Source organism: Papaver somniferum, chromosome 1, assembly GCF_003573695.1.
Source record: "Papaver somniferum cultivar HN1 chromosome 1, ASM357369v1, whole genome shotgun sequence".
NCBI classification, from domain to species: domain Eukaryota; kingdom Viridiplantae; phylum Streptophyta; class Magnoliopsida; order Ranunculales; family Papaveraceae; genus Papaver; species Papaver somniferum.
The window spans coordinates 116,873,495-116,889,854 of record NC_039358.1 but is presented as its reverse complement, the minus strand read 5'-3'; the positions used below and the strand labels follow the sequence as shown (position 1 = coordinate 116,889,854).

At 36.0% G+C, this 16,360-nt stretch overlaps 2 protein-coding genes and 2 non-coding genes across 4 annotated transcripts; 2 read left to right on the top strand and 2 right to left on the bottom strand.

The window, feature by feature from the left end:
- Positions 1-3,552: 3,552 nt before the first annotated feature.
- TRNAR-UCU lies at positions 3,553-3,625 on the bottom strand. Its single transcript has one exon. It is a non-coding gene; the product is annotated as a tRNA-Arg (tRNA).
- A 5,874-nt stretch (positions 3,626-9,499) lies between these two features.
- Positions 9,500-9,572, bottom strand: TRNAR-UCU. Its single transcript has one exon. It is a non-coding gene; the product is annotated as a tRNA-Arg (tRNA).
- Positions 9,573-9,677: 105 nt separating this feature from the next.
- On the top strand, positions 9,678-12,643 carry LOC113297888 (protein ROOT INITIATION DEFECTIVE 3-like). Its single transcript, XM_026546463.1, has 7 exons — positions 9,678-9,999; positions 10,081-10,328; positions 10,455-10,602; positions 11,210-11,409; positions 11,669-11,799; positions 11,903-12,150; positions 12,351-12,643. Exons 1-7 carry the CDS (start codon positions 9,775-9,777, stop codon positions 12,513-12,515), a joined length of 1,365 nt encoding a protein of 454 aa, XP_026402248.1. The 5' UTR covers positions 9,678-9,774; the 3' UTR covers positions 12,516-12,643.
- Positions 12,644-15,084: 2,441 nt separating this feature from the next.
- Positions 15,085-15,936, top strand: LOC113349621 (transcription factor HEC2-like). Its single transcript, XM_026593621.1, has one exon. The coding sequence runs from the start codon at positions 15,085-15,087 to the stop codon at positions 15,934-15,936; it is 852 nt and encodes a 283-aa protein (XP_026449406.1).
- The last annotated feature ends 424 nt before the right edge of the window (positions 15,937-16,360 follow it).

The following is a 16,360-nucleotide window of genomic DNA, read 5'->3' as shown; positions in this document are numbered from 1 at the left end:
AGTCCTGAGAATTTCAATATTTTCTGGCGTGCGTTTGAGCAACCATTTGAGAAAATACAATAAAATCAGGGTTTTGCTGAAACTGAGGAAACTTCATGAGATGAAGGAAAATAATTATAAAATGAAGGAATGATGAAGCGTGGGACCGCTGAAGCCAAGGCATGGCCGGCCGGCCAGTGACCACGGTCCCATAGTGCCTTTTTCTAATTTTATATTATTTTTCATGATTTTATGAAAATATCATGAAATAAAAGAATTTGTTGAAATTAAGGAGTTTCCTTGAAGTGAAGGAGTTCCATGGGATCAAGGAAGCAAATAATATTAAAATAATAAAAATAAGGGCATGTGAGACCGGCTAGGGCATGGTCGGCCGGCTTGGGCCCGGTCCCACGAGTTTCCCTAATTTTTATGTATTTTCCGTGTATTTTTCCATGATTTGAAGGAATTTTCCTAATTTGAGAGAAATACCATGAAATCAAGGAGTTTCATGGGATGAAGGAAACCTTAAAATAATAATAAAATAAAGGAGCGTGTGGGACCGACTAGGGCATGGCCGGCCTGCGGGGGACCCGGTCCCATGGGTTTCCCTAATTCTATATTATTTTTCATGTATTTATGAAAATACCATGAGATGAAGGAGTTTTCATGAGATTAGGAAAATAATAAAAAAATAATGAGGAACCATGAGGTGTGGGGCCGGCCCGGATCAAGGAATGGTCGGTTGGCCAACAATCACGGCCCCACAATATTTTTCCCAATTTTATATTATTTCCTTCGTGCGAAGGAAGCACCATGAAATTGAGGAGTTTCCTCAAACGAAGGATGTTTGTTCAAATGAAAGGATTTTCATAAGACAAGGAAAATAACAAAAAATATGATAAAATATAAAACTGGCGTGGGATTGGCCACGACACGGCCGGCCGGTCGGTGAGCCCAATCCCCTGGCGCCTTGGTCAATATTTTAATTATTTATTATTTTCCTTCCTATTTTGCATAGGTTCATCGTTTCGTCGTATTTTGAAATACTCGTTCGTGCGGTGATTATTAGTGCATCATCGTTGAGTACACTTACACCATTTGAGCCGGGGCTTACTCGGAGGTAGCTCAGATTCCCTGCGTTGAATATTTATTACTAACCCATGGAATTCTGCTGGGAAGAACCATAGATTGAAGTAACGAAATATTGCGAAAATATTTGAATATTTTCGGAAATTCAGTGGATGAATCCAAGAATTTAGGAATAATTAACTTATGGCTCTATACTAGCAGTGCAAGCTGTCTAGGAGCATTAATTATTCTGACATGAGCTTGCTGGAGCTTCATATCCTTTATATAGTCAGGGAAACTTGTTGTTTGTATCCTGAAGACGTTATCGCTCTATACTAGCAGAGCAAGCTGTCTAGGAGCCATCAATCTCGTGATTCTATATAGAAATAATTACTGAAGTGTTCAGTATTCATGAGATATGTCGTTGTCCAGCCGAGAGACTACATATCTGCATGTACTCTGAGAGACAGTATTCTCAATCAGAGGATTCGATGAGAGACTTGTATCTCAATACTCACATCTGATTGCTGGATCAGGAGTTCGTATAATTATGGATTTACGATTTTATCCTTTGTCGAAAATCCACCATCTACAGGAGTCATAAAGCAACATGCTTTTTTGGATGGTAGAGATGTGCATAACATTGAGGATTTTACCGATAATTGGATTTGTGATATGTCAGATCCACTTCAAATACTAAACACTGGAAATTGACTTGGTCCAAACTTCTTTCACTACTAAAAATTTTGGAAATTAAAAACACTAGAATCCCAATGTTTGGAGAGGATATGCTTATGTGTCCACACACAAAGTCATGTCCCTATATTTTCAAATCTGATTATAGATTGCTAGTTAATGGGTTATTAACCTGTTCTTTGCTAAATCCTCTTCTACACATTTTTAAAGCCATATGGAGGGCTTTAATCCTGCCAGAAGTCCAACTTTTACTTTGAAATGTAGAACAGATATCCTTCCAACTAAGAGTTAGATTATCAAATAAACACACAACCAGGATGATGCTTAAAACATTTGTGACATCAACAACCATGCAACAACATAACATACTATCTTACATAGTAATTTTTCGTGAGTTGTTTGGTCTGCTTCCACTTATGGTAATAAAGACGTGCAAGATGTTAATTCTAACATTAAAATTCAAGATTGGATTAGTAAGTGGATTAACTTCATTCAAGACAACAATCAACTTATTTCAATCTACACTACTGCCTGGTGTATTTTGAGGGAAAGGCGTTACAAATTTTTCCAAGATAAATGACTTAATCCTCTGACAATTGATAGACATGTTATTAATCTTTCCATTGAACTGTTAATTCCTTGGTATCCAATGAACTAATCCACCACAAAATGTTTTTTATATTCCAGTTAATGTCTCTCAATATGATTTCCCACAAGAATGTGCTCTGATTTACCGTGATATGTCTTTTGACGCAAACACTAATAAGTTAGGTATTAACGTTGTGTTTACTGATGTTGCAGAGGATTACCAAGGATGCAAAATTATCTTTGGCATATCAATAAGTCCCGAAGAGGATGAAAGTTTCATTGTTCTTGAAGCAATAAAGTGGATCAGACACAAATCTTATACAAGTATTCGCATTAGAAGTGATGTTAATAATGATCAAAGTATTTGCAAGATGCTAATTATAATATTAGCATTCAAAAGGGTATCAATAAGTGGATTAATTCCAGTCAAGACATTAATCAACTTATTTCAATCTTCAGTATTGTCTGGCGTATTTGAAGGCAAAGGCGTTACAAAGTTTTCCAAGACAAACAACTTAGTCGTTTGACAATTGAATAAACATGCATGTTATTAGTCCTTCTAATGAAACTGTCAATTACTTGTTGTCCAATGAGCTAATCCTTTTTTTTTTGTTCAAGTAAATGTCTCTCAATATGATCTCCCACAAGAATGTGCTCTGATTTACTGTGATGTATCCTTTGACACAAATAATAATAATCCAGTGTCGGCATTGTGTTTATTTATTTTACTGATGTTGACGGAAAATACCAAGGATGTAGAACTATCTTTGGCATAGCAATTAGTTCCAAAAAGGCTAAAATTTTCGTCGTTCTTGGAGAAATAAAGTAGGTCAACAAAAAATTGTATACCAATATTTGCATTAGAAAGTAATGCTAATAATTTCATTCCTGACCTTAATAAAATTTATTATTAGATTAGCTGGTTAAGCTATACTATCTTAAAATATACCAGATTATATTGGACATTTTTGTTTTTTCAAAACTTAATACTAAGTAGAAAATTTTCACCTCCAACCTTAATATCAAATTTTTTATGTAAGAACTACACCCGAGGGGATTCTAATACCTTGAGTTTTCTAGCAAAAAAACTAAGGTGGTCATCATAGGCAAATTGTTCATGAGGCAGACTCCATATGAAATATCATCATCATCATCCGCTTTGAATGCAAAAAAAAAAAAACTTAAAGAAATGGAAAAAAAAAACGTAATAAAAAAAAGAAGCACACCCGGTGGGACTCGAACCCACAATCGCCTGATTAGAAGTCAGATGCCTTATCCATTAGGCCACGAGTGCTTATTTGTTAAATTGACCATGCTAAACAAAAAGACAAAACTGGTTTGTCAGCTTCTAAAACCCTAGCAAGTGGGAATGATCGTATCCAAAATTAGGTTTGAGCATTTGGTGATTTTGGTCTCAAAACTCTTAAGAAACACCATCTTCTCCTCTTAATACTAGGCGGTGGTGGGAATTGATGGAATTTTCCCAAACAAAGGAGGTGATTATGGCATCATCAATTCTAGATGCGGGAATAAGTTGTTTTGATATTGAAATAGGAGCAGAACAACTTCGTTTTAAATCATGTGCTTCTACTCCTCATGGTCTCATCAGCTTATGTAAACGCTTCTTTGTCTCCACTCAAGTTCACGAATTTTCCTCTTATTCTTCTGGTTATATCCTCTACTGGTTATGGACCAAGGTATGTTTCCTATGTTTTCTCTCTATCAAATACCCCAAATTTTGATTTTGTTATGATTTTTGATTTGCTGGAGTTGTTTTGTTTGTTGCAGGCTGTAACAGATGTTAAAATTTTTCCTTCTGAACCAATTAGTCCTCTTGTTTCTAATTCTAATGACACTTATATCATTGGAGGTGGTTGCTCTGGTAACATTTACCTCTGGGAGGTTGCTGGTGGAAGACTACTCAAGAAGTGGAATGCTCATTATAGAGGTGTAACTTGTTTGGTATTATCTGAGGATAAATCTCTTTTGATTTCCAGGGCTGAGGATGGATGTGTGCGTGTCTGGTCTGTTCTCACATAATATATCGTTTTGTGTTATTACAATTCATCTCTATTTTGTTTGCTTATTATAATTGTTTTTTTTGGTTGTTGTATCCCCGCGTTTTCAGTTGGTATGTCAAGTTTGGTTGTCATATTTTAGTATCAAAACTCATCTAGAGTCGCTTGATTAAATAATATAGTCAACTTCGTTTAGGTTAGACTAGAAAGTCTAGGAATGTTGAGTCGTACAAGTATTACTCCGAAGACCTGAAGAATGTGAAGAAGTAACGACGACAACGAAGATATCATCCTTCCACTTGAGGTTAGTAATATTGACTTGATCTTGTTTCCATTTATAACGTATCTTTCTAGTCGTGTTATGTTGAAAACATAACATGCGAAGCTGTATATATTTGTATATAATACTCTAGTGATGAGACTTGGTCATAATTGTATTATCAAAGTATCAAGGAAACATATTACGAAGTATAAACGCTTATCTGTTGGAACTTTGTAAATACGACATCGACATAATCTATATATTGTATATATTGTTGGATTATGTGTTGCATGATATAGGTGTGATTTCATCCTAGAAAACTATGTATTATTACATTAGTTTAAGGAAGTAAATGTATGAACTTGTTTTCATAATCAAAAGGCAAATCATGATTGGTCTTGTTCTTTATTGAATATCTTTTGGATGACCAATGGAAGATGACAGTGGCAGAACCTATCTTAACTTATGTTGAGATTTGAGTTATAACCGACCATATCCTATAACATATAACTAGTTGTAATCGGTCACAAGTTACATTGTAAATCTAAGTGTAACCGATCACAAGCTATATTAGAATGCAAGTTCTAACCGGCCACAAGTTACATTGGAATTCAAGGTATAACCGGTCATAATATGTATTGGGAAGTTAGTTGTAACCGGTCACAAGCTACATTTAGGAAGCAAGGTGTAGCCGATCACAAGTTACTTCGGGAAGCAAGGTGTAATAGGTAACAAGATACTTTGTGGAGAAAGGTGTAACCGATTACAAACTATGCTGAGAGTCACGTTATAACCGGTCACAACATATTTTGGAGTGATGGTTTAATCGGTTACAGGAGCAAAACCAAGTATCCATGGTTCACATATTTTTTCATGGTGTGTGTGAATTAGGATTTTGGGTTTATTAAGATGAGAAGCTTCTAGATGTCGACATTATTGGAACATGTACATAACTCTTATCATTAATTATTCAAAGATATTCCTTTATATTCAAGGTGATCCTGGTCTGAAATATTGAAAAGCATTTAATTATGACCAGCATCATATATGTTTTAATTACCAGCAATTGAAGCATATCATCTGAAAAATATTATTAGTTAATGTGCTAGACTAATAATAGAAGTTTTCTAGGAAAGTTTTCGGAAATATTGGTAAACATTAATTGGAAATATAAAAACCGAAATTAGGTACTTTAATGCATATCTTGAGAATATTTTCGGTTTTGGAATTACCTTGTTGTCCAAACAACCTTGGTCTATAAATACTTAAGTTCGCATTTCTTGCAAACTATCCTAAGAGTCAGGCAAACTTCATTCTTGTTGTTTCTGGTGGAGCCGTCTATCCGAGAGGAAAGTACTTAACTAGGCAAAATCTCTTACGACCGCTCGTTTAAAGACTTCTGTGGGATCAAGAAGCTCTACGAGTACCGTTGGTGAGAAACTAGATAATTGCAGTGTTATTAGTTTTCGATTATTAATCTGATTGGCTAACAGTTGTTGAAACTTTGATTGCACCTAGTTTGTTTATTATTGAGAACCTTCTCTTCTGATATAAGTCTCACTCAAACTAGATCAAAGTATTTACGAGATCTTTAGAACCAACTTCGGATCTAAAGACATCTTGTGATAATCCATTGTTAACAGACTCCGTAATGTGTGTGATTGATCACAAGAGGATTTAAGTTGTGTGGTGCAGGTTATTATTGAAGAAAAACGAATATTTGAAGACGACAAAATTTTTCTTATTAGTTTTTGTATCTTGTGAATAGTGTGCACAACCTTGATCGCCTGGGTCCAACTAGAATCGATTTATCCTTGATAGGCTTGATTTATTAGTTGCGTGAGATCACAAACTATTATTTGGTGGCATTCTTCAGTATCCGAATCTGATTAGTTTTAAATCTAGAATTTGATTATTTTGGTAAACAAAGTTTAGATTGATATAAACCTGGCAAATGAGTTTATTAGATTAAACGGAAGAGCCTTTGTCAAACTCATATCACAAAGATTGAATAAAGTTGTTACCAAACAGATTTTAATCCTTTAATGTTTGGAATACGATCCAAAGGGGTTGTGATTCACGTGCGTGACTCTAGAAGTCGAAGGCGCAGGGATACTGAGGAAACTAAGTAGCTAGGGGTAGTCTGCTTGGTCTCAACTATACGAAGTTGGTATTAGATTTTGTATAGCGACTTAATTATGAGAGCATTCAAAACTGGACTAGCAATTGGCATTTTTCTGCATTTGCGGTTTCCTCGTTAACAAAATCTTGCTGTGTAATTTACTTTGGTTTCTGCGAAATAATTGTTATTATAATTAAGTAAATTACACATGTTCGTTAACTCTGTAGCACATGATATTGATGTTATAGAGTTTCGGTTAAATACCGTACCTATTATGAAGTGCACACTTTGTTTTCGTATCGTCTCGATCTTGTATCCATCCAAAGTCAATCACACAAGTGATCTTTTTGTTGTATTGTCTCGATCTCGTATCCATAGACGATCATATGAGATGTGAACCAAATTTGTTGTACATTGTCTCGACTATGTCCACATACGATCACATTCGGTAAATGACTTTTAGGTGGATAATTAAAACGGTAAATGACTTTTAGGTGGATAATTAAAAGATTGTGGTGTGTTTAGGTACCCTCGTCTTTTCAGATCCTATACAAGTATTTGCATTAGAAAGTAATGTTAATAATTTCATTTTTGACCTTAATAAAATTTATTATTAGATTAGCTGATTAAGTTATTATATCTTAAAATGGCAGTGACTAAATAGAACCCTCATAAAGTTAAATACTACCTTCTTCTTGAAAATAAAATATTAGCAAACCTACCAAATATAGGTGAGCAAAACCTACATTTGTCTTCATCATCTTTATTATCTTGCTGCCATATTATTTTGAACTCGAACATGATTTGAATGTTCTCATCGACTAATGGTTAGATATTGAGTAAGTGAAAAAGGAGTGCTCCTTCTCCAATGATGCCATAACCGATCCGGTCGGATCTCCTTCGTTGTTATCATTAACAAATGAAATTAAGTTTTGATCTGATACACCGGATTAAGGAAAGAATTATTTATATGAATCTTTAAAAAAATTCTTGGTCTTATTAATGCACGTAAAATCAGAAATTAATTAAAGTTTACTTAAAGTAACTTGCATATAATACAGTTACCCATGAATAATAAGACCATGGAGGACGCAAATGTTAGGTTTATATTGTTGTGTTTTTTTTTTTGCAAATTAGGTTTTGGGATGGTTTTAATTTTTGTCCTTTGAATAAATTTTGTTTTTATAGCCTGAAGTAGATGAAGAAAAGATTGAGGGTTTATTCCAAAGAAAGCAATCATCAATCGGGCAACATTAATAATTAGAAAGAACGAAAGAACGTCGAAGAGATGAAGAAGATCGGGCAACATCAATAATCAGAAAGAAGGGAAGAACCACGAGGAAATGAAGAAAGATACCCATAAATAAACAGATTTAACTGTAGGTTTTATCACCCACATCATTAAGGTTGTCAAATATTTTCTTTGTTACTTGGGGGTTGTTCTTTTTTTTTGGTCAATCAACAAATTTTCAATTCATTCAAATCAAAACGTGATTACATGATCGCTTACAAGAATAACAAAAACATCAAGGTACAAGATAATAAAACCCCTAATACAAATGAAGATATCAATTACAAATACATCGCGAAGAGAAAGAGAAAGAGCCATATACCGTAAAGATACCCACTTTTTGTAAATGTAGTAGGGAAGGATGATGGTATAATCCGGAATCGATTCCGACCATTTAATCAGATTTTCCTCTTCTCCGATAAGAGATACTCCTGTAAGAAAGGAGTTATTTTCCCAAAATCTTGTAGATCCAACGAACCCGGATGCCCTGAATCCCTTAGATTGAATATAAATTCTAAGCAATACCGTATTGGATTGTTGATGTTCTTGAATCGTGAATAGCAAGTCACGAACTAGCGATCAAGGTTTGAATAAATCGCCCTCAAAGCGAAGAGAAACTCGCCCCAAATGGCGAAGAAAAATCGCTCTAAATAGCGAAGAAATATGTCAAATGACATCAAAAACGAGAAAAAACTACTTTATTTGATTAAAATTCGAAAAGAAAAAGAAATCTTGCTTAGATCTGGTCCATTTCCTCTTCTCCGATAAGAGATACTCCTGTAAGAAATGAGTTATTTGCCCAAAATCTTGTAGATCCAACGAACCCGGATGCCCTGAATCCCTTAGATTGAATATAAATTCTAAGCAATACCGTATTGGATTGTTGATGTTCTTGAATCGTGAATAGCAAGTCACGAACTAGCGATCAAGGTTTGAATAAATCGCCCTCAAAGCGAAGAGAAACTCGCCCCAAATGGCGAAGAAAAATCGCTCTAAATTGCGAAGAAATATGTCAAATGACATCAAAAACGAGAAAAAACTACTTTATTTGATTAAAATTCGAAAAGAAAAAGAAATCTTGCTTAGATCTGGTCCAAAAAGGACCAAATCTGAACAAAAGATTAATGGAGACTAAGAGTTTATTCTTAGAGAGAAGAGGAAAATAGGTTACTTGGGGGTTGTATTTAATCAAAATGAAGGTTACATTTAATCACTGCCCTTAAAATGTACCCGATTTTATTGAACAATTTATTTTTTCAAAATTTAAAACTAAGTAGAAATTTTCATGCTCCAACCTTTATATTAGATTCTTATGCAAATCAGTACACCGGGTGGGATGCTAATACCTTAATTTCTCTAGTAAAAAAAAAAACTAAGGTGATCATCATAGTCAAATTTGTCATGAGGCAGACTCCCATATAAAATATCATCACAATCATACTCCGCTTAGAAAAAAACAGTGGGAAAAACGGAAGCACACCCGGTGGGACTCGAACCCACAATCGCCTGATTAGAAGTCAGACGCCTTATCCATTAGGCCACGGGTGCTTGTTTGTTAAAATGACCATGCTAATAAAAAGAAATAACAGCTTCGTCAGCTTCTAAAACCCTAGCAAGTGGGAATGAGAAATCACTCTCAGGGGTTTATTGATCGTAGCCAAAATTAGGTTTGAGCATTTGGTGACTTTGGTCTCAAAACTCTTTAGAAACACCATCTTCTCCTCTTAATACCAGGCGGTGGTGGGAATTGATGGAATTTTCCAAAACAATGGAGGTGGTAATGGCATCATCAAAACTAGATGCAGGAATAAGTTGTTTTGATATTGAAACAGGAGCAGAACAACTTCGTCTCAAATCATGTGCTTCTCCTCCTCATGGTCTCATCAGCTTATCTGAACGCTTCTTTGTCTCCTCTCAAGTTCGCGAATCCTCCTCTTCTTCTTCTGGTTCTATCCTCCACTGGTCCCGGGACAAGGTTTGTTTCTCTCTCTCCAACTACCCCCAGTTTGATTTTGTTCTGATTTTTAATTTGTTGGCGTGGTTTTGTTTGTTGCAGCCTGTAGCAGATGTTAAAAGCTTTCCTGCTGAACCAATTAGTCCTCTTGTTTCGAATTCTGATGGCACTTATATCATTGGCGGTGGTTGCTCTGGTAACATTTACCTCTGGGAGGTTGCTAGTGGAAGACTACTTAAGAAGTGGAATGCTCATTATAGAGGTGTAACTTGTTTGGTATTATCTGATGACGAATCTCTTTTGATTTCCGGGGCTGAGGATGGATGTGTCCGTGTCTGGTCTCTTCTCATGTAATATATTGTTTTGTGTTATTACAGTTCATCTCTATTTTGTTTGCTTATCATAACAGTTGTTTTTCATTGCTTCAAAATAGTCACAGGCTCATTGTTGCATTCTGTGTGTACTTGTCTAAACAGGATATTTGATGATATTGGAAGGACGGCCGCCACACATCTGTATGAACATAACTTTTCTGAACATACTCTAAAGGTGACCGATATTGTTACAGGCCATGGGGGATGCAATGCAATTATTATTTCTTCATCTGAGGACCGTACGTGTAAGGTTCGATTTGTTCCTATTTAAATAGGAGTTAGTTATCTACTTGTATACAGATAGACGAATTATTGCATAGGTATTCCTGCTTGAATTTGGAGGAAATTCATGGTGCTAGTTAGAGTCTGGACATTGTCATAACTACCCAACTCTTTAGGTTTGTCATTATCAACCTACAACATCCACAGAGTTTGTTCATATTGAACCTTTTTACGTTTCACAATTGCCTTATTTCCATCTCAGCCTTATATTTTATTATACTTCTTCAATTGAGTTAAAGTGCTATACATAGTCGTCTGAAAATGATTAACTTGATTTTGCTAGCAAAAGAAATTAGTCAATTACTGGTTTCAAACTTGTTTGTTCACTCAATTAGTTAAAGCAATTAGTTAATGAGTTTCTCTATAAACAATGCCATATCTCAGAAACAGTAAATTTGTGGCACAACTTTGTATCAACATCTATTTAATCCTGGTCACCAACCTTTATTTGTCTTAAAAAGCATGCCCTCATAACTCACTAATCTTAAAAGTATGGTTCTTTGTTTTGAGCCTTTGAATATGTACAATTCTTCTTGATATTGCTTTATGCTCCGGTGTGGCGCAACATCTCTCAGGTTTGGAGCTTATCTAAAGGGAAGTTCTTGAGAACAATAGACTTCCCTTCAGCGATTAATGCAGTCGCACTAGACCCCTGTGAACACATATTTTACGCTGGTGGTAAGGATGGCAAGATATACGTTGTGTCACTTACTGGTGAGAACACCTCTGCGAGCAAGTATGGGATGCATATAGTTGGAGCATTATCTGATAACAGGTTTTCCATCCCCCCTCACCTTAGTGCGACTCTCCGTGATCTCTTTATTCACAGTATCAATGAGAATCTGCTGTGATATAAATTGTGTTTTCTTTTTAAAAAGGTTAATATGATTTCGACCTGGCATGTTTTTCTAATCTGGTAGCTCCGGGATAAACAACATCATGTTGATTCACTTCTTGCTAAATGCTAGTTCTTTAGCATTATGCTTTATCGGCTTCATGTTGTTGTTTTCTAACTTGTGATGGTTCTTTTACAGCAATACTGCTGTCACTTGCTTAGCATTTAGCAAAAGTGGAGTCCTATTAGTCTCTGGGTGGGAGGATGGCAGAATTCGGATTTGGGACACAAAAAGCAAACAAATTGTCCGTATGCTGCAACACTCAAAAGGTATTGTTCAGGCTATTTAATTATCCGTTGCTTGCATATGAATATGAACTTAGATGTTAGTTTTTGTAACCTTCTTCTAAATTCTTGGTACATGTAACCCCAGGCCAAGTCAGCAATGTTATTGTCGTCCATCGGCCACTCAATTCGGCCTCTCAGACATCAATGGCAACACAATCATCGGCATCTAAAAGGAACGCATCATTGCTACCACCACTGGATAAATATGTAACCTCAACAGATGACAATGATGACTTTAAGACTGTTACTGCATCTCAACCTCCTCTTTCTAGAGTCACAGACGCTTTATACTGCAGTTCTGATGTGATGAAAAGTCAAATAAAAGAACTCCAGGTATTTCTTTGTTGGTTGGTTTTAGTCATTCGTGGAGTTTTATTCTGCAGTAGACATTTAAGCTTATGTAACCTTTTATTTTCAGTTTCTGATTTCAAAATTCTAATCCAGATTTTGTATTAGTGATCAGTATATCATGTATTGCAACTTGTGTAAGCCCTAAACATATCTCTGATTTTGGTCTACTAACATTATTTCAGCAAGAGGGTTCGACTGCTGCTTCTCAACTGGAATTGGATAGACTAAGGGTAGACTGCAAAAGATCTCTGCAGATGTCCGAGCAATGGAAGAAGATGCACGGTGACCTGCATCAGTTCTGCGCAGACGAATTAGTAGATTATGGGCGAAATGGGTGTGCTAAATAAAAACAGTGCTAGCTGTGGCCCAGAGTGATCAGATTTTGTACTTATAAGTAAGTAAGTTATTTAGGTTAATTTTAGGAACTGAAATTATTTATTTATTTGAGACATGATAGTGGAATTTTTGGCAAATTATTATTGAGATCACGATATAATTTTAACTACTGAAAAAATTCTGATATAGCACTAGAAATGATACTGAAATGCTTCACTAAAACTATCATGGGAATAATAGGTGTAGGAGTAACCTCGATTGCAGCAGACGAGTAAACTTGTTTGAATTTTGAACTGATGTAGTCTGATTCTTAGAATTCTACTTTCATTTGTGCCTCCTTCGCACCAATGTTGAGCAAAATAGACATCTCGACTGATCACTGGGGGGGATCATGTGTCAGAGGAGGTAAACTTGGGTGCCAACTGCCAAAAACATAAGGTGACCAACACCACACTGCTGGTTATTCGGTTTTGTGTCAGCCAACGTTAGTGGCATAGTGTTAAACACACTGACTAGCTATCCAAAGGGTACCCATACCCGTTTGACTCGTTTGGAAGATCAACTCTCTAGTAGGATGAGTCTCACTCCAGCAGGATAACTTATGGCGATCATATATTAACAAAGGTGATAGTGGGTGATCCTTCATGATGGTTCAGCAGCAATCAACATTTCTTTTGGATTCTTTTTATGCACTTGGATTTTTTGCTTGCGGAGAAAGTGCACAAACTCATTTCAAAATAATATTAGTTAATAGAAGGAGAGCGAGATGGGGGGAAGGGTTGGGTTATCTGTGTTTTGGATTGGAGTTGCAGAAACGAGAACAGGCAACACCTAATAAAAACATAGATGATCCTCTCTCTCAATCTTTTTCTGATCACCTCTGTCAAAAATGTACAACTGGCTTCTTGAATGCTGATTATGATTTGATCTGAAACTCTGCTCCTTGATCTATTCCAAGGTCATTATCACCTTAAAATTTCAGACACGACAAAGCTGTATAGTCAAACAGAACCCTTTATACCCCTCTCTCACTGGTAAACAGTAACTCATCAGAAATATCATCATGTCACTCACTATATACAGTAACAATATTAATGTTGAAGTGACACTCATCTAGAATCTGTATAGAATCTGCGGTAAATATCAGATGTGCATGAACAAAACTGCCAACTTTGTATCAAATCAGTCTGCAGTATCACAGGAAGACTATTCTTACAATTGTTTACCATTGGTATCTAGATTGCAGAGTCTTATGCGTGCAACCACTTGTGCCATTGAGCGTTACATACAGTGGCGTGGGCTAGTGGTCCTGGTGGACTTGGTGATATACATATAACTTTGTAAATGCCTCACAGACCAGAAAGAAACAAAATTAAGGTAGAAACTCGCAAGTGCTTGCAGGAGTCGTCCCATTGTTGTCATTTTGTTTTTCACTATTTCCTCGAAATACCATTTAGACTGGTAAGTTTAACATTATGCAACTCTATCGTATAGCTGGCTGTATACCCCACCACTGTCATAAACACAACAAGCTCTAGTTCAGAGATGATAATGTATAGAAAATTAAAAGGTTACTGAGTTGCAGAAAGTTACCTACTACTATGTGTGAAGGCTTTAGCTTAGAACTTCATAATTTCATGGGATCATAGTGAAAACAGAGTTGGCCTTGGTATTACCATCGGAGCAGAAGAATGCAGTAGAAGCATGATAACCGGGGGAGATAGTTAATACCATGAAGTTGGCTGTCAACTAGGCACCTGGTTATCGCGGACACGTGCCTTCGTCGGAATGGTAATACAGTGAGTCCAAGTAGGAGGAAGGGTTAGAAAATTGGAATACTCATTTAAAGGGGTCTGGTGAGACTTCTGAATTAGGGTCTTATCCTCTGACACATGGCATGTGAGTGTATGTGGGTGGTGTTGGTCTTTAAAGTTTTAAGTAAATATTCATTATGATTCAATTCAAACACAGTAACCTTACTTCCAAAGTCGAGTTTTACTCCATTCTAGTAGTAATTTTTAGTTTTACTGTTTATGATAGACTCACTGTCTCACAAAATTTTCATATGCACATACAATTAATTGGCTTCAAATCCTAGACCTCTTGGTTCAACCAGGAACCAACTCAACTGTCGGACACTAGATTAAATAAAACCAGATGGTTGCAAAATTTGCCAAAAATGTGCAATATTATGGTAAAAGAAAAGAACCCCAAACAACTTTGTAGCTATAAAATGGGATAAAAGAAGCATCTGTAATTGTATAATAATATTCAACCACTTGATATATATATATGTATATATATAGTCTTCCTACTTCTTTTCTTTCTCTGTATAATATTCTCTTTTTATCTTCTCCTTACCCTCCTAGTTCCTCCATCATCATCAACTACTACTGTGCTATTGCATTTTCTGATAAAACTCCCACTGGTTTACTTTCTCTTTATAAGCTTACCCATTCCTCTGTCTTTCAGATTTCTGAGTGTGTTCTTCTCAGCTTTTCTTACCATTATTCCTTGTCAATTCTTCTTTCTAGTCTTTTTTTTTTAGGGTACTTCTCGGTTTAGAGTGAGAAAGAATCAATGGATGTGGACTTTCTGAAGTCTGCAACAGAAGAGCAAACAATGGAAATGATGATGATGATGATGCAAATGGAAAAGCTCCCAACAGATTACCCAGGACCCCATCATCAACACGAAGGAACTGATTCCCAATCCATGGAGTTCTCTGGAAGTAGCATTGATTCATTAACACATCACAGTTATGACGACAACCCACACCAATCTTCATCACTTGCATTGGTTAATCATCACCACCATCATGCTAATCCTTCCACATTATCGTTTATCGGCAATAATTCATCAGTTCATCATCAAGAACAAGTTAACATGTCCAGTGCCATGGTAGTTGGGAATAACAAATTCTCCTCAGGTCATCGTGCAGGTGAACTGTCCGGTGCTAATGCGAATGGTGCATTTTCGAATAAAAGAAGCTCAATGGCAGCAATGCGAGAAATGATATTCCGGATAGCAGCAATGCAACCAATTCATATTGATCCAGAGTCGGTTAAACCACCAAAGAGAAAGAACGTAAAGATATCTAAAGACCCACAAAGTGTAGCGGCAAGACATCGCAGGGAAAGGATAAGTGAAAGGATAAGGATACTTCAAAGACTTGTTCCAGGAGGAACTAAAATGGACACTGCTTCAATGTTAGATGAAGCAATTCATTACGTGAAGTTCTTGAAAACACAAGTTCAATCTTTGGAAAAAGTTGCTACAAACAATATCAACACTGGTGGAAGTGCTGGATCATCACCACCACTTGGATTTGGTGCAAATTATTCTTCATTAGCAAAAGCTTACCAATATTTACCTACTCAGCATCAAATAATGTTCAACCCTAATAATACTCATCATCAAATGCTTAACTGAATGAAGTGAGAATAAGGGAATAATACTAGGCTATCAAGAAATCAAGAGAGTTAATTAGTTCAGCATCACCACCATAATCATCAACTATACATACAGTGATTGTGCAGTGATGTTAAATTGTTGATTACTATTTTATTATAATAATAAAGTGTTTGTAATTAGGAGGATATTGATTTTCTAAGTAATGTTAATGATTTATTATGTTTTTAATCAATCATCATATTGTACACTTCTTTATATGTTCGGAAATGGACCATGTACGTACAATTCTTGTTATTTATATCAAAGGCCCGCATATATATTGACGTACCATGAAACTACTTGTAGTTAAACCTGTAATGTACAATCGATATCAAGAACGAGCAAGAAAACACACATATTTAGTAGACTCACACTCACTCACTACTAGCAGGACAATGTACCT

Excerpts from the sequence above, each read along its gene's own strand:
- LOC113297888 (XM_026546463.1), top strand. The coding sequence starts at position 9,775 with ATGGAATTTTCCAAAACAATGGAGGTGGTAATGGCATCATCAAAACTA. Across the intron at positions 10,329-10,454 it reads CGTGTCTGGTCTCTTCTCAT|GATATTTGATGATATTGGAA; the intron begins GTAATATATTGT and ends TTGTCTAAACAG. Across the intron at positions 12,151-12,350 it reads GTCAAATAAAAGAACTCCAG|CAAGAGGGTTCGACTGCTGC; the intron begins GTATTTCTTTGT and ends ACATTATTTCAG.
- LOC113349621 (XM_026593621.1), top strand. The coding sequence starts at position 15,085 with ATGGATGTGGACTTTCTGAAGTCTGCAACAGAAGAGCAAACAATGGAA.